The sequence below is a fragment of the Canis lupus genome, chromosome 5, assembly GCF_048164855.1.
Source record: "Canis lupus baileyi chromosome 5, mCanLup2.hap1, whole genome shotgun sequence".
Classification (NCBI taxonomy): domain Eukaryota; kingdom Metazoa; phylum Chordata; class Mammalia; order Carnivora; family Canidae; genus Canis; species Canis lupus.
Window position 1 is genome coordinate 36,738,128 of NC_132842.1, and position 27,246 is coordinate 36,765,373.

Here is a 27,246-nt window from a genome sequence, read left to right on the forward strand (position 1 = left end):
ACTATTTCAGAAAATAGCAGTATGACAAATTATCATTGAGGAAGTGGGGTTGTGTAGCAAACTGAGTTCTTGGTCAGTCCTGTTAGAACTGTGCCTTTCAGCAAAATGAGGTTGATGCTTTCATTCCAAAGATCAAGTTGCAGCAGTGTTCATCATGAATATTACCCACTCACAGAAAAATTGGGAACACTTACCTGGCAACAGATGTCCAAGTCTTTATTAAAAGAAGGTTCTCACAGTTGATACTAGGGCTGCTGATGGTAAGGGTGATGATTGGGTTAATAGGAAATATTTCAGTCATAGTTCCAGGTTTACAGAATGATTTGCAAATAGTTTCTCTTTTGTTCTCTGCAGCACCACCAGTAGAAAATGAGAATCCTTTCATTTCATCTGTAGAGTTTTATGCTACTCTATATGGTACATCCATAGCACACTGTGAACTTAAAAACCAAGGATGAAGCAGTTTGCATATTCATTCATATTTTGCCAGCAAAGTGGAAGGGACCAGAGAGGGCAGTTAGTGTATGGGTACATTTGAGGTAAAGTATCTTAGAGTTGTAGCTTTTTCTGGGCCTTGACTTTGGCTAACTCTCTAAATACCATCTAACCACCCAAAAGTCTGTCAGGAAGTAGAGATGTGAATTACTTCTTTCCTAGGTGTTGTGAAAAGGGGTGTTTATGAAATTCTCTGCTTTCTTTGAATAAACAATAAAAAGGATAAGAACAAGAATGATTGACATTTTGAAGTAGTGTATTGATATTACTGTGGCTTTGTGTCTACCAAATATGATCATTATAATCCAGAGGAAATTATAGAATACAACCTCCATCTCTTCATCTTTCCATTCAAATAGACTTCAGTGTTCAGTGACAGAGCCACTTTAATCTCTGCCCATGAAAACATCTATCACAGGTTTTTTTAATAACAAATTTTTGCTAATAAATAACGAGATAGTGATGGTGGCTCATTTTGTCCGCATTGATTCCTGAGTAGCTTCTACGCAGCCCATGACTCCTCAAACAGTCTTTGGGGGTGGGGCTATAATTTCCTTTTTGTCCCCTCCACTTTGAAGTGACCGTCTGTGGACAGAGGACAGCAGATCTTTCTAGTACACAGGTGGTGCAGAGTGAGCCAGGTGCTTCTTGGGTTTCAGCAACTCCCTGTTAAGCAATCAGAGCTGAGTGAACAGTAATTGAGTGAGGAGGCAAAACACTCAGAAAAGCAGGGAACGAGTACAATTTTACGAAAAGGATTATGTAGCAAAACAAGATCAAACTCCCGTCGTGGTGTGTTTTCCTCTCCCCGGTATTCCTCTTCAATCAGCAGAAGAGAAGGTTTTCGGATGCTGGAGTTCGTACCCGTTCATCCATCCTGGGTCAGACGTGCTGCAGTCTGCAAAGCCAGCAGCAGATTGCAGTCCTCTGCAGTCCAGCCAGACCAGCAGAACTTCTGTGGCTGTGTACCCTGTTAGATCTAGAATACCAAATTGGAGATATTCCTTTAGTAAGGCATTTGAAAGCAAAAACAATGAAAGCTTTCCCTGTCTCAAAATAGACTGCCCTCCCCGCAGTGCTGCTTTAGGAACAGAGACCTGTTTTGAGCAAAGCAAAGCCACAGCTGGTCCTCACAGCATCATTAAATCTGGTTTTTCCATGGTCTTGAGTCTGCGTAAAGACCCTGATGAGCTAATTTTCTCCTCAAGCGCTATATATACAGATATCATCTTAGAGTTGCACATTGCTCCTTCAATACTTTTTTCAGATACATGGAAATATTTTAGAAACAGCTAATCAATCACTGGGAGATCATTGTTTTGCCTTATTAACAAAACCCCCCTTTGTGATTTTACAGCCACGACAGCCCAACCCTGACTGGCGTTACTCTGCCTCCCTACGAGCAGGAATGCACAGGTATGTATTTCCTTACTTTTTTCAATCAGAACAACTAACTTTGCATGGCTCAGACACGTTCTGTGTCTAGAGGCTGGAAACTGCTGTCAAACTGAGAAGCTTTAGATACTTTGCTAGGGGAATATAGTTCCTTTTGTCTCCAAGTCTATTCCTTGAAACATTGGAAATAGTGCCAAATGTTTATCAAGTGCTGGCAGGTGAGAACTCCCTGCAAAATTACAGAGACAGGCTGCTGCGTATATTCCTTCATCAGAATTCTATGAGGAAATAATGATCCCTTCTCATCTATACTTTATGTCCCTCCCTTAGAAATTAATACCTGATGCATTTAGACCTAAGTATAGGTACGTGTTGTCTACTTTGGTTTTCTGTCACATATCAACTCTTATATCTTATCAACCACAATAATTGTCTGTTTTTCTTGTTCATGTTCACCCATATTAGAACTCCTTTTCCATCTTGTTACTCTCTCATTGCCATCAATGGCCTGGGCTCTTCAGAGGATGAGCCTTGTGAAAGGACTTTATTGAATATCTGGAGACCAAATCTATCTTATTTTAAATGAACCTACAGTAATAGCATTACTCTAAGATTCAGATTAAGTATGATTTTGCTTTCTCTATTTTGTCTCTTTGACAGTAATTGATTAACTACCATTATTCCCAGAGCTGATTTTTTTTTTTTATGATAGTCACAGAGAGAGAGAGAGAGAGAGAGAGAGAGAGGCAGAGACACAGGCAGAGGGAGAAGCAGGCTCCATGAACCGGGATCCCGATGTGGGACTCGATCCCGGGTCTCCAGGATCGCGCCCTGGGCCAAAGGCAGGCGCTAAACCACTGCGCCACCTGGGGATCCCCCCCAGAGCTGATTTAATGCCATAGGGCCAAATAAAAGATTCTTTATTTTAGAGTGCCTGAAAACCAAGAAACTAATGATCACTACTACCAACAGGATTTAGTTTTAAAGAAGGAATAAACTCTAAACTTAAGCCCCTCAAAATGTCTGGGTAACACATAACTAGATCTTTACCAAACTTACATCAATTTCTAAAGAGAGAGCTCACATGGTATGTGTTAAGTTAATGAAAAATTAGTTTTAAAACCATTTAAAAATGCATTAAAGTAAAATTAACGTATTCTCAAGCCTTACATTACAAGTTAGGCGGAAATCATTATAATGGGGCTATTCCTGAACAAGAAGCAACCAGTGAAGGCCAGAAGATTAGTAGTTGGCATAGTGAAATGTCATATTGGAACCTGGGTTGCAATTTTAGTCCAGAAATACTTGGGCAGATGCTGTAATGTGGTGTCAGGAAGACTCTTTTTTTTTATTCATGAGAGACACATACAAAGAGAGAGGCAGAGACACAGGCAGAGAGAGAAGCAGGCTCCATGCAGGGACATGGGACTCGATCCTGGGTCTCCAGGATCATGCCCTGGGCTGAAGGTGGCGCTAAACTGTTGAGCCACCTGGGCTGCCCAGGAAGACTCTTTATATTTGTTAGTGACTGGTTTCTCCTTTTGCCTGCATCTGAGCTAGTGTTGCAAACTGTACAGTAGGAAAAGGCATAGTTTATCATACCAGCTTTTCCATCCTAGTTGAATTAGTGCTGTACTTAAAAAGTATCAAAGCCATGAGATGTACCTTAAAAAGTATATTTGAAATAAAATGCTAAAACCCACAACTTCCTTATTCCATTTTCAAATGGGGAAAAAAAAAAGGCAAGTGTGCTCCTATTCAGATTTCAATTAAGATACCATGAGATATAAGTAAGATAAGAAATGAAATAAAATTGAAGCTGGGCAGCCCGGGTGGCTCAGCGGTTTAGCGCCACCTTCAGTCCAGGGCATGATCCTGGAGTCCTGGAATCGAGTCCCACATCGGGCTCCCTGCATGGACCCTGCTTCTCCCTCTGCCTTTCTCTCTCTCTCTCTCTCTCTCTCTCTCTCTCTCTCTTTCTCTCTCTGTCTGTCTTTCATGAGTAAATAAATAAAATCTTTTTAAAAATTGAAGCTAAATATAATTTATTCCTCGCAGTATAATACACTGAACATGTATCCGAGCTGTAAACTTAAAGAATACTCTTCTCTTTTTACACATGTGCTTGGCTTCTTGGCCATTCCAGCCTCAGACACCATATAACTGTTCCTTTGAAAATTTCTGCTTTGAGTTGATGTGGTTCCAGGGTAGTTATATCTTCAGAATGAATCTGATTGAACCCATATAATTTGCTGGTAGAATCTGGGAACACATGAAGGATATTAATATTTGGGGGGAAAAAAGAAAAGATTCTAGGATGTAGATGAAGGGAAGAATAACAATAGGACAGAGCTTAATGAATGAATTTTTATTAGATATGTTATTCAGAGTCACAAGTGAAAGTATATTTAATTGATAGTTGGGCTTCCCCCACTATAGTTCAAGATTGTCTGCTTCTGCTGCCTCATATAACCCCTTTAGACAATAGTATAAATTTTGTTTTAGTAACTTAATTTGCAAGATGAACCAATGTCTTTTTGAAAAGAATACTGATTCTGGTGATGATTTTCTTGTATGATGTTTACTCTTTGGATTCCATTTGTTTTTTCCTTCATTCATCCATCCCACAAATACATGAAGGTCTACTATGTGCTAGCATTATGATGTTTGCTCCATCCTTGAATTGTTTATGTTCTATTTCTGTTTGCCTCTAAGGGTGTCCCAGTTCATCTCTCCCTGCAATATCTGATGCTGAATTAATCTCTTCTGAATTGGGATCTGGGGGTGGTGGTGATAGACTTCCTCAAGTCCCAGGAAATATAGAGTGGGTTGTCTATCTATTAAGTAAAAGATACAGAAAGTAAAACAGAAAATAAGCTTAAGAAGTAATTGGGCAACTAAATTGGAATAATGCTATAGTTGTCAGCAAATGGTTTTCATGTGTTTTTGTCTTTGCTATAGATGACTCAGAAACAAAATCAGCAAGAGAGGCCTGGGGCTTCTGAGAACAAGCTCTCTTCATCTGCTACAGCATTAAGATGTTAAAACGGCATTAGCCCTCTGATGGGCTTCCTGTTAGATTTAGTGAACACCACGTGGCATTAATGACAACCAAAATTGCCATAAAGATAAAATGTGTTTATTGCCAGAATAGTATAGCAAGCAGTAAGTCAGCAGTGCTTTTGCTGTTTATGTAAGGTAACTGCTCAGCAGTAATTGCTTCAGTTCAAGTATGAGTAGAATGTGTTAGCTGGAGCCTTGCCTTCAGAGATGCATGTACTTTCTCTGGGTGGAAGGAGATCTGGAAAGTCATTTATGGTCTAACCATTATCTGGGTCTGTGTGTTTACTCAGCTCTGTGCACCTAGAGGAGGCTGGCATTCTACGGGCTGGTCCAGGAGGGCCTGATCAGCAGTGGCCAACAGTATCCAGTGCAACACCAGGTAAAGACCCAAGGTCTCTCTCTTCTTGATTGGGTTCTCAAAGGCAATCAGATGACTTGTTTTTTTAAGACCAAAAATGTTAATGGCTTTCTTTCTAGTTTTTCTTCTTTTCCTTACATGTATGACTTCCTTACATATATCCATGATTATTTTGATTTTCTACTTCATTTCCTTCAAGAATTGAAACAGAGACCATAAGGGTGTGTGTGTGTGTAAAGTTCTTTTGTAAAATAACCAGGCATCTTTCACGTGCTTAGGCTATCTGAGCCATGTGGAGAAGATCTGGTGTCTTCATTCACAGAGATGACACAGTTAGCAAAGATCTTTTGGTTGAAGACAATAGAAACCCATTCAAAGTGGTTAAGCAAAAGGGAAGGAGATACATAGAGAGATAAAGAGATATATACATAGACAGATGCAGTGGAGTTTCTCATGGAAGTGGAAAGTTATGAAAACCAAGGCACCACTCTCTTTGACTTCAAGTCAAAGTCAGATCTGCTTCTTTCTGCTTATCTACATCATTCTGCAGACCGATTTTTTACTGTCTTGATATGTACATTTGCACACATGACCATCTCACAGTTTCTTAGTTTAGAGGACCATTGGGGACTGATTCCTAATCCATACTTTCAGGAAATAGAATCTGCCAGATTGGACCAAAAACCCAATGGCTGGGTTTGATGAGAGCATAGAAAAATTCTTTTAATTCACATTTCCTTAGTTTCCTTATTCTGGCCTAATCAATAAAGTAATGTCATATAATAAAAAATATGGCTTTGTAGGCCCATCCCTGTGGTAGTTTTTTCAGAAAGGAAGGAATACAGAGACTGCAAATGGTGTCTATCATAATCCTCTATTAGTAGAACATCATGATGATGATAATAGTTACTAATTGTTGAGCCATAATCTACCCGGACATGTGCCGAGCACATTATATGTCTGATGTCTTTTATTCCCCATGACAATCTTGCAAGGGATTTATTATGTCTATCTTACATATGAGAAACTAGAGACACAGAGAGGGTAAGAAACATACCCAGGGTCATGTAGTTTGTAAGTGGCAGAGGTAGGATTCAAACTCAAGTGTATCTAGCTCCAAATCTACGTGTATGTAGCACTTATATTCCTAGCATGGCTGACTTGCAAGAATCCATCCAAATTCAAATACATACATAGATACGTTACAGATGACATAAGTGTGCGTGTGAAACATTCTTTCCAAAAATAACCAGGTGCCTTTCAAATGATTCTGCTATCTGAATAACATGTAGCTAAGGGCCCATTTTTGCTGGCAATTCTAAGAACTTTTGTTGATTCTAATCAGCCAGCATTTGCTATTTATGAATGTTGCATGATTCAACTAAAAGTCACATTTGTAAAAAAAAAAAAAATACACAAATTAAAGCAATTCATTAGAGAGTTAATATTGCCAGATGGCAAGGAGAAGAACATTAAATAGTTCATTGACAAATCTGCAACCCCAATGCTAGTGATAGAGTGAAGAAGTGATGGAGGAGGAAGTGGTATTAGGCTGCCAAGTATTGCAGGATGGGAGGCATCTGGAATGGTAAGAGCCTTCCTGTGAAAGTGGCTACAGCCATGCCCTGCTCACCTGCCTTAATTTCAGGGCTTTTCTTGCTCTCACAGAGGCTTTGTAGGTCAGTCTGGTGAGTGAGCCAGGAACTAGGTTTGAATACATTTTCCCTTTCACGAGTGATGCTGGGGGAAGGTTGTATATTCCTAGGCAAATGTACAATAGGAACCATCTGCTGATTATTTCATCTGCCCCTGGCCCAGGTCTCTCCTTCAGATTTGAAAGAATGTTAGGAACCCATCCTCTGGACAGAAGATAAGGAAGGAGTCTCCACTACTTCCCTTACCTATTGTCTCAACCCGTCTTGTCTAAACCCTTCTTTCCAGGCTGTGATGGCTCCTGACTCATAAGTCACAGTCCTCATGGACTGAGCTGGACAGAGCTTACATCTTTCAAGTACTCATTCATGGATGACCCAACCATACTTTTCAACACCACTTCCCCACCAGTGACATGAAGTCAAAGGGATGTGCCTCTGCCCTCTGCTCTGTCCTTTTGACACTTTTAGGTTTTAGAATTCAAAATATGTTCTGCACTGTTAGTAGGGAATATGCATAAGGATCAAGATCATGATTTGGAATCAGATCTGAATTGAATTGCAAGTCCAGACTTCCTTGCTAGGTGAACATAAGAAAATTGTTTAAATTCATGTTTTCTTAATTATCCCATCTGTAAACCTGGTATAATGATAATACCTATCTTAGTGAGTTGCCATGATAACTAAAGAAGAAAGAAAGAGCTGAAAATAATGCTTGACATATAATATTAATAAGTGCCTAATTTTCTCTCTCTCTTTTTTTCCGGAATAGTTTTGTGCAATCTGTGATGTGGCCTTGGCTGATAACCTAGTGGCCATAATTCAGTAATTCTCATTTCTGGACCCAGATACCTCCCTCTAAGGTTGTCTGGATCATCCTGACATCTCTACAGTCCAGGCACTCTCCCTAGCCCCTATGCCAGCTGCCCTTCTGTAGATGGAATAAGGAGGCTTCATTAGTTTTGTCCAAAGAAAAGGAAACTCCTTCAAAAAACATGGTTGTTTCTGGTCCCAAGAGCCTGCCTTTCATTGATTCTTTTGCTTAGTGCTTCAGGATGAAGGTGCAGTTGCTTCCAGAAGGCTTCTTCCTGTTGCCTGGGTCTCCTTACACTTATGTCTGCAACCCCCACTAACGAACCACTACCTTCTCACACCTAAAATAGCTGTAGCCCCCTGCATGAAGACAGAGAGAGGCCTGCTGTGCACCAGTCCTCATTCACATGTCTTCTTGGAGTTGTTTTTCCTGCATTGATGAATTCTTCTGCTTTGACATTAAACTGTTCATTTATCTTCACAGTCCACAAAAAAACTAAGAGAAGATGTCTGAAAGGATCTCTGAAAGGATCAATGGGGACATCACCAGGTGATGTTTCCTGCAGGATTAACAAATCAGGCATCAAATGGGGTTAATCCCGATTACTGGCCCTGTTCTAGATCCAGCCTCTCCTCCGTGTGAGCAGACCTGGACTAAAAGGGCTTCTTCCTTAGCACCTTCCAAGGAGACTGAGCAGAGAAAGAAAATGGGCTGAGAAGGGAGAGCCTGACCTCCAGTTACAGCCACTTCTTCAGAGAGGGCTGTGTTTGTCAGGGAGCGGTATTAAAGGGCCAGTCAGTCACGTTTACAACTCACTTTATCAGGGTGAATGTTCTGAAGAGGTTTTAATGAGTGCCCTCTTGTGATCAGTTCCTAGAGAGAATCCCGAGAGGTTATAAAAAGACTACTAAAAAGACTGGCTTCAGGGCACCAGGCTGCTCTGGTAACTCTTACCAGTTCTTCTGGCCCCCACTTTCTACATTTCATTACCTAAGGCAACAGTAGATTATTTCTGGAGTGGGAAATAGTATTTTCAAAAGAGCTCAGGGAATTCCAAAACCACACAGCACTGCCAAAGATAACACTTAGGGCTTATCAGGGAAGACCCCAGGGGATCCGGGACTTAAGCAGTGAAAAGATTAATTAGGCAGGCAAGGTGACTAAGGCAGTGAGACTTAGGGGACCTCAGTTTAGAGTGACCAGACAGTGGTTCTCCAAGTACAATACTTGGAGCAGCCACACTAATTCCTACTGAATCAGAAATTCTCAGAGTTGGGCCCAGAAATCTGTGTTCAACCAGCCCTCCATGTTATACTGATGTACCCCCAAAGTTTAAGAACTGGTGTAGAATCAAGGGTAAATATTCCTGAGCTTGTCTGATATCTTTGAAGGCTCAGAAATCATGTGAGGAAGGCATCGACTTACGATTCATGCAGGAAGCAGTAGGCCTTTCCTTACATCAGAGAGAAAATCCCTAAGAATTCAGGCTCCAGAGTAACCCTCCTTTGAATTCTAGCTCTGCCACTTTGCAGTTCCAAGTCCTTTATTTAACTTTTCTGATTCCTAATTTCTCTGTAAGATGGAGATAATGGTAGTGTCTACCTAATAAGGTTGTTATAAGAATTAAACGAGATAATGCACACATGTTACAGAACCTAGAGAATAATGGTTGGTAGATGGCAATTATTTTTGTCATTTTTCAAGGTATGAGTCTACCTTTCACATTGAGAATTGAGGTCTGAGTTGTTCTCAGTAGTCTCTATTCTAGAGATTTTTCCTTTTTCTTTTTTTCTTTTTTTTTTTAAAGGATTTTATTTATTTACTTGAGGGATAGAGAGCGAGAGAGACAGGGTGAAAGAGGGAGAGGGCATGAACAGGGTGGAGGGGCAGAAGGAGAAGCAGACTCCCTGCTGAGCAGGGAGACTGATGTGGTCTCTGATCCCAGGACTCTAAGATCACAACCTAAGCAGGAGGCAAACACCCAACCCAAGTGAGCCAAGCAGGCGCCCCTCTAGATATTTTTCTTTTTTTTTTTCTTTTTTTGATATTTTTCTTAATGAGCCTGTTTTTTGTTTTTTTGTTTTTTTGTTTTTAATGTTCCTGGCGGGTTGTTTTTGCCGTAGTTTGCCATATCTCTTTGTGGAAGATGGATACAATTTACACACCTTAGTTTTGTGGGGGGATTCAAGCTTTTATTTGTTTAGGGATTCCTACTCTCTGACAAAATAACTTTCCATGAAGGGGCTTTGTGTAGACTCCATCTCTGATTCTTCTCCAGAATGAAGCCACGATCTTTAAGTTTTTTGGAATCTGTTTAGGAGTGCTGCCAAGATGAATTTTTCCACTTCATGAGTGAGTGCAGCCTTAGGCCTTGTTTGAGAATTTAGAAGCTTGTTGTTGCACTAACCTGCTCGCCCTCAACTTCTGCTGTTGTCATGGTAATGACAATCCTGGGAGGTGTGTACAGATCCTTATTAGGAAAAAAAATGAGATCAGGGATCTGTGCGTGTGAGGCAGCTCCCTCATTGGCATCCTCCACTCCCACCTGCATCTCAGGGCCAGAGTGCCAGCCTGGCTTAGAGGTCTTTAGCTTAGAGGAACAGGAGTCCTTAGAAGATGCACTTTTACTTTCTGAGAGTCTGGTGCTCATCCTATCTGTTGGAGTTCTCTGTGTAGTTTATGTTTTGTGTTCTGACCTGGCCTGGAGAGAGGGAACAAGATAGGGTGGGAAAGGAGAGTTAGAATCTTCTACCTAGGAGAAGCTATGAAGCTTAAGTCTTTGCTGGCTTCATTCATTCACCTTTGCCTCCTCCTTAGAAGAACAACCTGCACTTTGTATTTTCAATGGTCATGTAAATAAAAAACTAGAATGAAAACTTTCCAGTTTTTTCAAAATTAAACATTTCTGCTTAATAAATAGATTCTGAGATAGTTCCTTCCCTCCACCCTGTGTTTCTTTCACCTCTCTTACTTTTCCTACACCATTTTTTCCAGGATTGGTTAGCTCTGGGCCAAATACAGTCAGGGTTGGGACCATGATACATAATAAATAGATTTCTTCCTTAAACATAGCTCCAAACAGAGTTCCTATGCTTCCTGAAAATACAGTCCCGTGTGCACTCCAGTGTATGTTCCTGGGCATACATTTAAAGGCTATAGTGAGGAGAGAAGAGTAGCAAGAGCTCTTCCCTCTGGCTCCATTTTCCTTCAAATCCCACAGATGCAGGCAAGCAGCTATGCAGGGTCAGGAAATGGTTACTCATTATAGTTCCTTAGGTTATCATCGATCCATTTAATGTGTCACTGGAGCATACAGTCTGGCCCCTAAAAATTTCATCATGAGAAACAACTTTTAAATAATGTCTTAGGAAAATAATACACATTTATCTTTCTTTTGTTTAAGAGTGTTGCACGGGACATGAGTTTCCAAATTATCTTTTCTTCTAGTGTTGTCTATACACCATAGTTTGTAGATAAACTTTTAAGCCCCTTATCCAAAGGGAAATTCAGGTTTCTACTGGGAAAATTCTAGTGTCTCAAAAGACCAAGGAAGGGTGGGAGTCACCAAGTCTGCCACCTGACTTGGCTCAAAGATGACAGGTTACCTGTGTAGCCTGGGAGCCCTGTGGCAAAGAAGTGGAGGGTGAGAGTCTATACTTCAGAAAGATGGCTTGGATTGTTTGATGTTTGGAATTCATGGGCATAGTGCCCCTCCCTGGGAGGTGCTTGGACAAAAAGGACCTACTTATAACCTGGGTTGAAGGCAGAGGAGAGCTAATGGCTTGTAATTACTTTAAGCTTTGTAGCTCTATCAAGTGTTGCATGAAGCCTTCACTGATTCTAGTAAACTAGAAATGAAAGCCTGTCCCCAGCAATAGCAAGGATCTTTAATGACAAATATTTTCAGAGAAACAGCCCAGATTCCAAAAGAACTTGAAATATTCATTTTCACAGAGGCTGTCAACTTTGAGTTGAGAAGGTCATTGCCTAATTCGGAGAAACATATTCAGGTCAAGCATTGGCTAGAGCCTAGGGGCCTCTAGGGAAGGGTCATAAGAGAGTTCATTGCCAGGAGACCTGTACTTGAGCATGTGGACTGGAGAGGAGCCTTTTCTGCCTTTGCATTTAGCGCTTGTTACTCACAGTTCACAGTCAAAAAAGCAGAGGGAGGGTGCCTGAGTGACTCAGTCGATCAGGGAGCATCTGCCTTCGGCTCAGGTCGTGATCCCAGGGTCCTGGGATTGAGCCTCACATTGGGCTCTCTGCTCAGCAGGGAATCTGTTTCTTCCTCTCCCTCTGCCCCTGCTCTTGCCATCTCTTTCACTCACTCTCTCTCAAATAAATAAAATCTTTTTTAAAAAAAAAGAAAGAAAAGGAAAAGGAGAAGGAGCATAGATCATCATAGATCAATGCCATTCCACTCTTATCTCAGTAGGACCAAGAGTTTGCTCAGTAGTAGCCTTGCCTGGAATGGTCTATCTCCAGGAGAGGGGACTAGGTGAAGGATTGGAGAAGGCAGTCCTGAGGATGGCAGTACCGAGAGAAATAAAAGCAAAAAGGAGTATACCTGAAACTACTATAACACTGTATGTTAACTATACTGGAATTAAGAGAAAAGCTTAATCAATTTTAAAAAGTATGTTTGTACCAGTATGGAAACAGGAAATTGGGAGCTTTGTAAAAGACAGACTCACAGATGTAACTCTATAAGGTTAAAGTATAAAAAGGTAACTTTAAGTAACCAAATTTGTATCCACAAGAAAACAGGGATGATGAGAAGCTTATTGTTGTTACTAGAACTGTGGCTTTTGATAGCTGAATCTCAAATAGTGTACTTGGGCCTCTCAGTTACAGCTGCTAGTGAATATTGTAAACAACCAAACAAACTTTAAGAATGAAGAAAGTCTGAACAAACAAGTTTGTTGTTGATGGTGCAAGAAAGTCTGCCAGTTTGTGCTTACTTCCAACATTGGATCAACCCTGTGTCCAGAACTGTTGCTCTACACAGCATCATGGGCCAGGCTGAGTAAAGAGGTGATGTTTTTCAAGTCTTCTCTTTTATGTTTTTTGACTCTGCACTATAAATATAGTCATATCCAAAACACATGTGTCACATCTCTGTTCCCATAATCCTCTAGGGTCACCCAAAAGTCTGTAGCACGGCTGAAAGTCTCAGCCTGTGTGAATGATTTACATTACATGATGCATACCAAGCTGCATGTCAGAGAGTTTTTTGGGGGAAAGGGTAACACTAGAGATGTAGACAGCCCTGAGGTAGACATTTTGAGTCTGTGAGATTGGCTCTGTGTTTGATGATGCGCCATGGGGTACAGATAACTATTAACAAGGAAGTATGTATGGTGATGAGAAGGTCTTTGTTGTTAAAGTTTCAGTCTTTAAATCCTGTGCTGTTGCCCCCTATTGTAAAATAGCCTTTAGAATAAGAAAAAGGAAGACTTGCTAAGTTATTATTTATTGAACTGTGATAAGCACTTTATTTTTTTTTATTTTATTGGAGTTCAATTTGCCAACATATAGCATAACACCCAGTGCTCATCCCATCAAGTGCCCCCCTCAGTGCCCATCACCCAGTCACCCCCACCCCCTGCCCACCTCCCTTTCCACCACCCCTTGTTCGTTTCCCAGAGTTAGGAGTCTCTCATGTTCTGTCTCCCTTTCTGATATTTCCCACTCATTTTCTCTCCTTTCCCCTTTATTCCCTTTCACTATTTTTTATATTCCCCAAATGAATGAGACCATATAATGTTTGTCCTTCTCTGATTGACTTATTTCACTCAGCATAATACCCTGCAGTTCCTGGGGATCCTTGAGTGGCTCAGTGGTTTCGTGCCTGCCTTTGGCCCGGGGCGCGATCCTGGAGTCCTGGGATCAAGTCCTGCATCGGGCTCCCGGCATGGAGCCTGCTTCTCCCTCTGCCTGTGTCTCTGCCTCTCTCTCTCTCTCTCTCTCTCACTCTCTCTCTGTCTCTCTATGTCTATCATAAATAAATAAAAATAAAAATCTTAAAAAAAAAATACCCTCCAGTTCCATCCAGGTCGAAGCAAATGGTGGGTATTTGTCGTTTCTAATGGCTGAGCAATATTCCATTGTATACATAAACCACAGCTTCTTTATCCATTCATTGGTAAGCACTTTATATGCATTGCATACTTAAGAGAGAAATGCATTCTTATTCCCATGTTTTAGATAAGGAAATTGAGACTCATAGGAATTAAGTAACTTCTATACATTTACACATTTAGTGTTTTTTGCTTACTGTTATATTTCCAGTATCAAGCAAGGCGTCTGGCACACAGTAGTGCTTAATATTTGTTAACTCATTAATGAATACAATGGCAAAGGCAATATTTGAAATCATGTCTGCCTGCTGGTGAATCCTGTGTACTTAACTAACACACTACTGATACTTTGTCTCACATACCAGATGATGGGAATAGTTTGGTAACTTGGAGAGGACTATTCATTGTCTGAGTTCCAAGTTGACTGTGGGATCTATGTTAGTTTCTCATTACTGTTATAACACGTTACCACAAATCTCATGGTTTAAAGCAATGCAAATTTACTACTGTACAGTTCTGAAGGTCAGAAGTTTTACTGAGCTAAAATCACAGTGGATTCCTGTTATAACAAATATCCACTTTCCTTCAGTCTCCAGTAACCTGTTTCTCATTTGCATTAAAGCTGTCAGTGACAGCCCCTTTAATGTCCAAATTTCTACTGACATTCTGTTCATAATGACAATTTAGGTATTCCCTGAGATGATGATATGTTCTCTCTAACACTACTTCTTTCTGAGTTTTCTCTAGCAGAGTCTTAGTATCTACTTTTCTACTAACAATCTGTTCCGGGTAAGCTAGGCACTTTATCTCATGCTTCTCAGAATTCTTCCAATCTTTGCCCATTACCCAATTCCAAAGCCACATCAGCATTTTTAGATATTTGTAACAGCAGGACCCCACTTCCAGGTTCCAAAATCTGTATTAGTTTCCCACAGCTGCTGTACCAAATTACCACAAACTAGATGGCTTAAACCACTACAACTTTATCATCTCATAGTTCTGGAAATCAGAAGTCCAAAATGTATTTCCCTGAACTAAAATCAAGATTTCAGCGGGGCTCCATTCCTTCTAGAGACTCTAAAGGAGGGTGTCTTTCCTAGCCTTTTCCAGCTTTTAGAGGCTGCCTGCATTTTTGGACTCCTGGATCCTTCATCTTCAAAGCCAGCAGGATAGCATCTGCAAATCTTTCTCTGACTCTGACTTTGCTACCTTCCTCTTTCCCTTATAAGGACCCTTGTGATTACATTGGGCCTACTTGGAACATCTAAGATAACCTCTCCATCTCAACTTCCTCAGTTTAATCACATCCGCAAAGTCCCCTTGCCATGTAATAGAACATTCACAGGTTTCAGGAATTAGGATAGCTGCATCTTTTTTTTTTTTTAATTTATTTATGATAGAGAGAGAGAGAGAGAGAGGCAAAGACACAGGCAGAGGGAGAAGCAGGCTCCATGCACCGGGAGCCCGACGTGGGACTCGATCCCGGGTCTCCAGGATCGCACCCTGGGCCAAAGGCAGGCGCCAACCGCTGTGCCACCCAGGGATCCCTGGATAGCTGCTTCTTTAAGGGATCATTATCTGCCTACCACAGGGTCTTTTCATGTTCAGACAGATGTGGCTGTGTGCATCTGTGTGTTGTAAACTTCAGTAGAGATGAAGGTAAAATAAAGTGCATATTAGGAACAGGAAGAGCTTTGAGGAGAGTCCAGTGTGGACATGGCTTTGAAGGCTATTATTAATTGTCAGAACTTTGGTAGAGACTAATTAATCACCTCCCTTTCCCTCTAAGTCTTAACTAATTAAAAATAGATGCAAGGAGCCAACTGAGGAATCAAAGTTTAGAATTAGATTTATTATTGGTAAAGATGGTCTGGAGAATATGGCAGGACTTCCACCTCCCAAATACAAGGGAGGAAAATCAAGAATGGCAGACCACTCCCCTGGCAAGGAGTGGGAACTATCCTGGTTTGATTACCAAACAGAGCTAGAGCAGAGAGTGAAAAAGAGTTAGAAGAGAGGTATATCATGAAAAAATTGACTGTTAGTGCTAACTTTGTCCATCAAAAAGCACGAGCTGGTTGAAATGTGACTTATGGTAATCTCATGGTAATCTCCCCAATTGAACAAATAACTTTTCCTTCTTGGGAAGGGTAAGTGTGGAAATGGAGCTAAAGGCGAGAGCCCCCTTCCAAGCATATTCCCCATGGATGGAAGTATTGGTTGCTGAGTGTCTCTTTTCTATGGGCAGAGGTGAAAATGTGAAGACAGAGGAAGTGGTACATTGTTATGTTAAAAGCTAAAAGATATTGTTCTGTCCAAGGCCTAAGAGTATTTTCCCAAGAGTTAGCAGTCAGGAGAGGACAGAACTCTTTGGATCACCCACAGCCTGATCTGGAAGGAGTCAATTAAGGATGCCTAGGTGCTCAGCCATTGAGCATCTGCCTTAGGCTCAGGGCGTGATCCCGGAATCCCACAATCGAGTCCCTATTGGGCTTCTTGCATGGAGCCTGCTTCTCCTGTCTCTGCCTCTCTCTCTCTGCCTCTGTGTCTTTCATGAATAAGTAAATAAAATCTTTAAAAAAAAATTAAAAAAAAAAAAAGGAAGGAGTCAATTAAAGGGTGTGGTAGCTAGTGGAAAAGTCACTGTTCTCTAGGTGATGCCAGAAGATAGGGATGATGCATATTGCCTGCCCTGTGTATGCATCTAGCATCCGTGTCTAGGTGAAGGCAGATTAAAACATATATTCAGGACTTCCCTGAAGAAGAAAGTACAGAGCCTGATTCGTGTGCATGTGTGTGTTGGGGGTCGTGGGGAATTCAGGGGAGGAGATATACTTCAGTCAGTATTCACTTGCTTTTCCTGAGTGTGATGTCCTGAATCAGGACCATCGGTTAGGATGGTTGCAGGCCAAGGCTGTGCATACAAGGGACACAGGATTTGTTTGTTTGTTGTTTAGGAGCATTTTGCCTAACAGACCTAGTCTCATAGTAGCTACCTCCTTGAGACCCAGACAGGCTAGGCACCTCCAAAGCCGAGAGGCTCTCAGCACCCTCAGCAGCTCTGATGGGAGACCAGATTACTCCCCAGGCCTCTGACTATGATTAGGAATGAGACCTAGGACAGAACCTCCTTGGAGGCCAGCATCCCTTCTGCAGGGGATTGTGTCACCAAGATGTTAATCCAGCTGTTGTCATTGCAGTCTGCGGGGTTGTATTTAGTCAGTCATCAGGGCCACATCAGTTTCCCCCTGTTGAACCAAGGAGAACTTGATTCTAAATATTTGCTCTGGGGAAGCCCCGGTGTTTCAGAGGTTTAGGTGGCTCAGAGGTTTAGCGCTGCCTTCAGCCCAGGGCAGGATCCTGGAGACCCGGGATCGAGTCCCACATCGGGCTCCCTGCATAGAGCCTGCTTTTCCCTCTGCCTGTGTCTCCGCCTCTCTCTTTCTCTCTCTCTCTCTCTCTCTCTGTGTCTCTCATGAATAAATAAATAAAATCTTTAAAATATAATAATAAATAAATATATTTGCTCTGGGGAAATTTCTTTAGTAAGAATGAACTCTCTAAATCTAGGGATTTAGAGATATAAATTAGCCACCTTTGTCTTCTCTCACTCAGGGTTGCAACCCTGCATTTAGGATACTAACCCTTTAAATGGTTGTAATTTGAAGAGTACTAGGAAGATCCTCACAAAACCCACCTCACAGGCAGGTTCCTAAAACTCCACCATTAACCACCACCATAAGCATTCTCTTTTAGTTTTTATTTATTTTTAAAGATTTTATTTATATGTTTGACAGAGAAAGAGCATTCACAAGCAGGGGTAGTGGCAGGGAGAGGGAGAAGCAGGTTCCCCACTGAGCAGGAAGCTTGATGTGGGGCTCAATCCTAGGACCACACCCAACCATGACCCAAGCTGAAGGCAGATGCCCAACCAACTGAGCCACCCAGGCACCCCCAGCAGTCTCTTTTAAATTCTTCATTCATCCATTCATTTGTTCATTTATTCTCTCTCGCTCTCTCACACACTCACAGACACACACGCACGTGAAGTACTAGAGTATCCTATCCAACAGTGCTTTCCTTGGCTTAGCTTTAATACAGAATTTGGTTAGAACCCTCTATACGGTCATTAAACAAACAGTAAGCACCTACCTAGGTCGGTCTGTAGTCTTGGTGATGCCAATATAATGTTAACACACAGTCCTGTCATCATAATTTAGTGGGGGAAGATAGAAATGTAAGGAAATAAGATAGAAATATTATAGTGTCATGTGATGAGGACCGTGATAGTGCCATGCACAGGCAGGGCCAATAAGAAGGAAGGAAGCTAGGACAAATGACCAGAGCCTATTCGTCCAGAATGGGACCCAATGTCCATCTATATTATAATCAATACAAACTACATGTAAATGTGATAAACTGGTCCACCTTTCCTGAGAGGGCCCCCAAAATTGTTTTCACAGGGCCTAAACCCTGCCTCAGCAACTCTGAATACTGGATGTTGTGGGACCCCAGAAGATGGAATTGGGGATTTAGGGATACATCTCAAAGATTGTGACATTTAATACTGGGTATTGAAGGATGGTAAGTAGGATGTGGGACAGGAGAGTTCTGGACAAAGTGAACAATACATGTAAAAAAAAAAAAAAAACACCAAAAATCAGGGTGGCTCAGTCGGTTTAGCATCTGACTCTTGATTTCAGCTCAGGTCATGATTTCAGGGTCAGGATCTCAGGTTTGTGAGATTGAGGTCTGTGTCAGGGTCTGTGCATGTGTGCTCCTCTCTCTCTCTCTCTCTCTATCTCTCTCGGTCTCTAAAAACAAAAATAACACCCCCAAAAAAGAAAAATACAACAAAAATCAGAAATATATAATTTAGTTAATTAGAATGAGTACACTTGGGTAGAAGGGATAGAGGACTGTTGGGAAATGAGATTAGAAAGGCATACAGGAATTAGATTTTGTAGAGCCTTTAACATCCTGCTAAAGAACTTGAAAGTTTCATCTGTTAACAGCGGAGAGCCACCAGAAGGTTGGTTGGTTGGTTGGTTTTTAAGACAAGATGCTCTATTGACCTCCCTTACCTCTGCTGACTCTTCAAAATTCATTCTATGATATGTCAAGACAACTCATGAGCTATCAACTTAGTGTTTTTCTCTACCTAAACCAAGGACTGGAAACTTTTTAAATTCCAGTAATATTAACATACAGTGTTATATTAGTTTCAGGTGTATAATATAGTGATTCAGAAATTCTATACGTTATTCAATATCATGATAATTATACTGTTAATCCCCATCACCTATTTCTCCCATTCTCCAACCTACCTCTCCTTTGGTTACCATCAGTTTGTTCTCTATATTTGAGTCTCTTATTTTATCATCCCTTTTTCTTTGTTCTGTTTCTTAAATTCCACATATGAGTGAAAGCATATAGGATTTGTCCTTCTCTGACTTCTTTCACTTAGTGTTTATACCTTCTAGATCCATCCATGTTGTTGCAAATGGCGAGACGATATTCTTTTTTATAGCTGAGTAATATTCTGTTGTACACATATACTGCATCTTTTATTTTATTTATTTATGTATTTATGTATTTATTTATTTATTTTTATTGGAGTAATTTGCCAACATATGCCATATCATTCAGTGCTCATCCTGTCAAGTGCCCCCCTCAGTGCCCATCACCCAGTCACCCCAACCCCCTGCCCACCTCCCTTTCTGCTACCCCTTGTTCGTTTCCCAGAGTTAGGAGTCTCTCATGTTCTGTCACCCTCACTGATATATACTACATCTTTTAAAATTTTTTAGGGGGAAAAATAAATAAATAAATAAAATTTTTTAGGGGCACATGGATGGCTTAATCGGTTAAGTATCTGCCTTTGGCTCAGGTCACAATTTCAGCATCCTGGGATCAAGGCCCATGTCAGGCTCTTTGCTAAACAGGGAGCCTGTTTGTTTCTCTCTCTCTCTTTCTCAGGTAAAGAAATTAAAATCTTAGGATGCCTGGGTGACTCAGTAGTTGAGTGTCTGTCTTCAGTTCAGGGTGTAATCCCAAAGTTCCAGGATCGAGTCCCGCATCGGGCTCCCTCTGCCTATGTCTGTGTGTCTGTCATGAATAAATAAATAAAATCTTTTTTAAAAAAAGAAATAAAAATCTTTAAAAAAGGTCTTACTGATATCAAATAAATAAATATAAAACAATTTTTTAAATGTCTTTTTTATCCATTCATCTGTTGATGGACACTTGTGCTGCTTCCATAATTTGGCTACTGTAAATAATGCTATAGTAGACATAGGGGCACATAGATCTTGAATAAGTGTTTTTTTAATCTGGGTAATACCTAGTAGTGGAATCACTGGATTAAATGGTAATTCTATTTTTAATTTTTTGAGGAAGCTCCATACTGTTTTCTACAGTGGCCACACCAGTTTTCATTCCTATTAACAGTGCATGAGGGTTCCTTTTTCTCCACATCCTCACCAACACTTGCTATTTCTTGTGGGTTTTTTTTTTTTTTTAAGATTTTATTTATTTATTCATGAGAGAAGCAGAGATATAGGCAGAGGCAGAGATATAGGCAGGTGGAGCCTGTTGTGGAATTCGATCCCAGGACTCCAGCATCACGACCTGAGCCAAAGGCAGATGCTCAACCACTGAGCCTCCCAGGTGCCTCTTTGTGTTTTTGATATTAGTCATTCTGACAGATGTGAGGTGATATCTCATTGTCATTTTGATTTGGATTTCCCTAATGATAAATGATGTTGAGCATCTTTTTCTGTGACTTTTGGCGATCTGGATGTCTTCTTTGGAGAGATGACTGTTCATGTCATCTGCCCATTTTTTAATTGGATTATTTGGGTTTGGAGTGTTGAGTTGTATAAATTCTTTATATATTTTGGATATTGACCCTTTATCGAATATGTCATTATTTGCAGGTATCTTTTCCTATACAGTAGGTTGCCTTTTAGTTTTGTTTGTTGTTTCCTTTGCTGTGCAGAAGATTTTTATTTTGATATAGGCCCAATAGTTTATTTTTGCTTTTGTTTCCCTTGCCTCAGGAGACCTATCCAGAAATATGTTGCTATTGCCCATGTCAAAGAAATTATTGCTTGTGCTCTCCTATATGATTTTTATGGTTTCAGTTCTCACATTTAGGTCCTTAATCCGTTTTGAGTTTATTTTTGTGTATGGTGTAAGCAAGTGGCCCATTTTCATTCTTTTGCATGTTGCTGTCCAGTTTTCTCAATACCTTTTGCTGAGGAGATGGTTTTTTTCCCAGTGTATATTCTTGCCTCTTTTGTCAAAGACTAATTGACCAGATAATCATGGGTTTATTTCTGGGCTCTCAGTTTTGTTCCATTGACCTATGTGTTTGTTTTTGTGCCAATACCATCCTGCCTTAATTACTAAATCTTTGTGTGGTGTATCTTGAAATCTGGGGTTGTTGTACCTCAGTTTTGTTCCTTTCTTTTTTTTAAGATTTTATTTATTTATTCATGAGAGACAGAGAGAGAGGCAGAGACAGGCAGAGGGAGTAGAAGCAGGCTCTGCGCGGAGAGCCCGATGCGGGACTCGATCCCGGGACTCCAGGATCACACCCTGAGCTGAAGGCAGGTGCTTAACCACTGAGCCACCCAAGCATCCCTGTTCTTTTTTTCAAGATGATTTTGGCTATTCAGGGCCCTTTGTGGTTCCATACAAATTTTAGGATTATTCTAGTTCTGTGAAGAATGCTGCTGGTATTTTGATAGAGATTACATTAAATCTATAGATTGCTTTGGGTTGTATGGACATATTAACAATATTTCTTCTCCCAAACCATGAGCATGGAATAATCTTTCCATTTGTGTTATCTTCAATTTCTGAAGATATTTACTGGTGTCTTACAGTTTTCAGAATATAGGTCTTTCAACTCTAAGTTTATTCCTAGGGGTTTGTGTTTTTGTTTTGTTTTGGTTTATTTTTTTGGTGCAATTTAAAGGGGATGGGACTATTAATGTCTTTTTATGCTCTCATTATTAGTGTACAGAAATGTAACAGATTTCTGTATATTGATTTTGTATCCTAGATTTTTCAGTTCTAGTAAGATTGGAAACTGAGTGTCTAGAAATGTGGAACCAAAAGGGAGGTGATTACAGCATTTTTTGTAAAAAGGACTGTCCTTGGTAATGTTCTTAGCTAATTCTGGTGGCCTTGATCTGATCTTGCATGAGCAAATGTGTAGACTGAGGCCAGATTTGTTTAAATTTTGCCTTGGTTTGCTTCTTAAGGGAGGCAGCACAGCATTGCACAGGGCCTCAGGCTCTTGTTGGGCCGCTCAATCATTGCTCCTCAGATTTATTAGTGTGTAAAAGAAGAAAGACTCTTGGCTGCTCTAAGGATTCATTGAGACAGTGCGTGCAGAATGCATAGTGCAGTGCATAGCTCATGGTAAACATTTAAAAAAATGTTATCATTTACTCAGTTTAATATTCCTGGCACTTAGCACAATGCCTGGCACACAGTAAATAGGATTCAAAATGGTTTTGCTAAATTAAACGAAATGGTACAGACTTTAAGTACAAAGTGTGGGATAGTGGTGGTGGAAGAGGGTTTTCCCCAGATGACACTCCACTTCCCTTCTTCTACTGCGGTATTCTGAAGGTACCTCCATTTTATACCCTCAGTGCAGGGAGATGACTGCTTGTCTAGAAATGGTTGCTCAAGGCTCAGAAGTGACACAGCAACACAGAGCCTGGGATTGCTGCCAGAATTTAAGAAGCACAGATTGCAACAAAGTGAGGGGGAAGGGTAGAGATGAAAAGTTTGAAAACCCAAGCAGACACAGAAGCAGTTTTATTGTTGGGTGAAATGGTTGTGCCTCAGTTTCCAACAGGCAGAATGAAAACTGTAGAAAGAGTCCCTGTGGAGTTGTGGTGCTGAAGGAGGGGCCCAGGGCAGCCCGGGTGGCCCAGCGGTTTAGCGCCCAGGGTGTGATCCTGGAGACTCGGGGTCAAGTCCCATGTTGGGCTCCCTGCATGGAGCCTGCTTCTCCCTCTGCCTATGTCTCTGCCTCTCTCTCTGTCTCTGATGAATAAATAAATAAAATCCTAAAAAAGAAAAAGAAGGAGGGACCCAGGAGCTCTGGGGTCCCACCGAGGCTGCTTCATGGGGTCTTGGTGCTTAGAAAGGCTTCTTTGGTTTAATATTATGCTATTGCCATTTTTTAGTACTTAATAATTTTTTACGGGCCCTACAAATTATGTAGCTGGTCCTAGATCCAAACTATCTAGATGTTTTGTTTCAGCTAATTTTTCAGCCAGTTTTTGAATTTGCGGCTGATTAAGTAGGGGCTGGGCTAGTCATCTTTTTAAATCTCTCTCTGATTTAATTATAACAGGCCAAAAATTGTGACAAATTAAATCTGTGCAAAACTAAAATAAAATGACTAGTACCTTACCTCCTATCTCCCGTCACGCTCCCAGAAAGTAACTACTACCAACAGCTTAGTGTGTATCAAGTTCAAAAAAATGTAAAATAAAACATGTAATTATATTGTTGATATGAATATTAAACCATACAACATCACTGCATGAAAATGTTTCCCTCAGTCCCACTCCTGCTCGGTGGAGCAACCACTGTTAACAGTTTTGTGGGTATCCTTAAAATATTTTTGTAAATTAATAGACTTTATTTTTTAGAGCAGTTTTAGGGGGATCCCTGGGTGGTGCAGCGGTTTAGCGCCTGCCTTTGGCCCAGGGCGCGATCCTGGAGACCTGGGATCGAGTCCCACGTCGGGCTCCCAGCATGGAGTCTGCTTCTCCCTCTGCCTATGTCTCTGCCTCTCTCTCTCTCTCTCTCTCTCTGTGTGTGACTATCATAAATATATAAAAAAATTTTTTAAAAATAGAGCAGTTTTAGGTTCACAGAAAAACTGAGTGGAAAGTACAGAGAATTCCCATATGGCCCTGTCCCCACACCCACACAAGCGTTCCCCACTATCCATGTCCACCCCCACTGTGGTCCATTTGTTACATTCGATGAACCTACAGTGACATGCATTGCTACCCAAAGTCAATAGTTTACACTCGGATCTGCTCTTCCAAATATTTTTCAAAATAATTTTTTGTCACATAATTGATTATACAAATTTTTTTTTTTTTTTAAGATTTTACTTTTAAGTAATCTCTACACTCAACATGGGGCTTGAATTCTCAACCCCAAGATCAAGAGTTGCATGTTCTTTTGACTGAGCCAGCCAGGCACCTCTGAATATTTTTTGCTTATTAAAAAAAGTAGGTTTTTAGGGACGCCTGGGTGGCTCAGTGGTTGAGCTCTACCTTTGGCTCAGGGCGTGATCCCGGTGTCCCAGGGCATTCCAGGATGGAGTCCCACATCAGGCTCCCTATGGGGAGCCTGCTTCTCCCTCTGCCTGTGTCTCTGTTTCTCTCTGTGTGTCCCTCACAAATAAATAAATAAAATCTTTAAAAAAATAAAAAATAAAAAAATTTAAAAAGTAGGTTTTCAAAAAGTACAATGAGATGTTATGCATGTTAATATACAGCTTTGTTTTTTAACAAACACCTTTTCAAATCAGTACACGGAGACCCACCTCATTTTTTTAGCTAAGGACATACTATATTGTATGCCTATATTATTATTTATTTATCCAGTTTCTTATTAGTATCTATGTTTTTTAAACAATGCAATATACATTTTTATATATTTTAGGCACTACACAAGTGAGATTACTGGATTGTAGAGTATGAAAATACCAAATTGGCATGTTCTAATCTAGGATTGGACTGCATGTGTTTTACACTTCCCTCTGACCCTCATCCCTAGCTAGTACTTTATTATATGTCACTAGCACTTAAGGATCACACCATCAAGGGGCTTAGCCCTCAGGCTTGAGAATACTGGAACAGAGATATGAGAGAATTTACTTGTGAATAATAATAGTAATGGCTTACCTATATTGTACATTTAAACCATGTTTTGTTTACTTAAGCCAGGCACTGTTCTAAGCACTTTACATGTATGATCTCCTTTACTCTGTGTAACCACCCCAAGATAACTCTATATTATACCCATTTTAATTCCTAGGAAATTGAGTACCTAGGGTTAAGTAAGGTCACATACCTGTCTAAAGTGTTGGGGACAAGATCTGAAACAGGGCTCTTTAACTTCTGAGCCATGCTCTTCACCTCTGCACACACTGTCTCTAGAAAGTTTAATGCCATCTTTATGCCAGAGCTCTTTACCTTGTTTATTCCTTATGTAACTGGGGCCCAAGGGTGCAAGAGCACCTGGTGCTTTGGGTAATGGGGCGTCCCAAACAGACCAAATTCTCTGGGTCACTTACCGCTGCTGACAAAATCCAAAGGCAGAGAACCCAGGGGTGGTGAAGCAAGAACAGAATTTATTTCAGGGAGGCCAACACCAGGACAGCAGACTAGTGTATCAGAGACTGTCTCCAGAATGCTGCTGTCTCCAATATAGGGCAAAGGGCAGTGGGTCGGTGTGCTGGGCAGTAAAGGTCAGGTCGGCCACGGTGTTGGGGTCAATCATGCAGGGTGTTGCTGGAGTCAGGGCGTTAGTTAATGCTTGAGGGGGCAATTTCAGTTCCCACCACAAATGCTTTGCCCGCTGGGAAAGATGAGCTGGAAAGAAGAACTTAAATCAGTTAGAAAGTACAGACTGAGGTCACAGTGGAGGTAGTGGAAGTCCCCTTTCACTTAAAACAATATTGTCTTTATTCATTTGTCTTTTTCTGCACTTTAACTCTTTGAGAGCAGGGTTCCTGTCCTAATATTATTCATATCTCTGTCCCTAATTCCTAGCACCATGTCTAATTTATTGTACATAATTAATCAATTTAGTTGCGTAACTGTGTCTCTCAGGAGGTTAGCTACTTTATCCTTGTTACGGGTGAAGAAACTGTAAGTTGGTGTAGTAGAAAAGAGTGGAAAGCAGAATGGTAGAGCTGCAATTTGAACCTGAGGCTTTTGATGCCTCCCTCATCTGTTGTGTGGTCCACCAAGTCCAGACTGCCTCCTTCCCGCCTGCCTTGCTCAGAGGGCTCCGGAGAATGGTTCCTTACCTAGCAACCAGTTCTAAGCTGGAAAACCTCACAGCTAGACTTCTTTAATGATCCCTAGGAGGGGCAGGGGCAGATGGGAGGAGGGCCCCTGGAAAAGAGAATTCCTGGAAATACTGCATTCAAGAATAAATGGATTGGTGGGGGGGTGGCACCGGAAGTCAAGTTCCTCAGAGGAATGCTGCACCCTAATGATACCCATCCTCTGTTTCGATTTCTGCAGGCTGGCCATTGTTCTTTGTGATTTACGAGCATTGTCTTCTTAATGCTCACAGTCCTTTAAGGGGAATATTATCATCTCTATTTTACATATGAAAGAATGCAGGCTGGGAGGCCTACTGACTTGCCCAACGTTACACATGTGAGTGATGAAGCTGAGATTCCAACTCAAATCGGTGTGTCCCCCAAACTTTCATTTTAAGCATTCTGCTACCCCTAGGCTATAACAGTTGGCTGAGGCTGGGGGCGTTGTAAGAAGAAGGCTATAAAGGGAAATTGCCCTCTGGACTGAGGGAGACTTTAGCAACCAGGAATAAGGTACAGAAAACCTCATAGTTTGAGCCCTGCTGGGTTATGGGGTCAAGGAAAGAAATATGATTTTTTTTTTCATTCCAATTTTTGAATCTGGGTTCACAGCACATGATATCTTTATACTCTTAACCTAGAAATGGTAAAGTTATTTTGGGCACAAAGCAAGAGCTGTGGCTTTAAAAATATGCCACTGTATTTATCTCTTCCGCTCCAAGATTACTGAAAATTAGCCCAGCTGTGGCCTGAGGCAACAAACATCCACAAAATCTCCTTCCAGATCATGCAGCCTCCTCCCCACCACACCACCTCCCCCCAGCAAAGGAGGCGGAACCCCGGGGAGTGGCAGCCTCTGAGGAGTGGATTCACATGAGCCCGCCTCCCATCACACTAACCCTGTCTCCTCCCAGCTACTCTAGCGGTCAGAATGCTAGGTCTGTGAATGAGCTCAACTCTGTCTCCTCTCTCATCCCCAAGGCTTCACAGGAGTAAAATAATAATAACAAATCTATTACTGAGCTGGGGAGTCCACATGAGAAGAATTTTTCAGCTCTATTACCAAATCCCCGTGTAATTCAGGGCAAATCACCTTGCTGTAACTTAAGCCCTCAGCTTCCTTACCTATAAAATGGAAACTCTTTTACATATTTTATATATCTATAAATATATATAACTTAACTTATATATACTTTAATTTATAATTATAATTTATATATAAATATAGATAGATATAAACATATAAAGATATTATCTCCTTTACATATGAAAACTAAGATGTT

The 27,246-nt window shown here is 41.0% G+C and overlaps 1 protein-coding gene and 1 long non-coding RNA gene across 14 annotated transcripts in view; one reads left to right on the forward strand and one right to left on the reverse strand.

The window, feature by feature from the left end:
- Positions 1-27,246, forward strand: part of LOC140633522 (protocadherin alpha-C2) — a 187,882-nt gene that overhangs the window by 148,212 nt on the left and 12,424 nt on the right. For all 13 annotated transcript variants that reach the window (XM_072826184.1, XM_072826190.1, XM_072826178.1 and 10 more), the window contains exons 2-3: positions 1,853-1,911; positions 5,244-5,332. In XM_072826184.1, coding sequence (XP_072682285.1) covers positions 1,853-1,911; positions 5,244-5,332 — 148 coding nt within the window. The remainder of the gene's footprint in view (positions 1-1,852; positions 1,912-5,243; positions 5,333-27,246) is intronic.
- On the reverse strand, positions 734-25,941 carry LOC140633532 (uncharacterized). The gene is made up of 3 exons (XR_012031121.1): positions 25,839-25,941; positions 25,205-25,502; positions 734-1,474 (listed from the first exon to the last, which is right to left on the reverse strand). It is a non-coding gene; the product is annotated as an uncharacterized lncRNA (long non-coding RNA).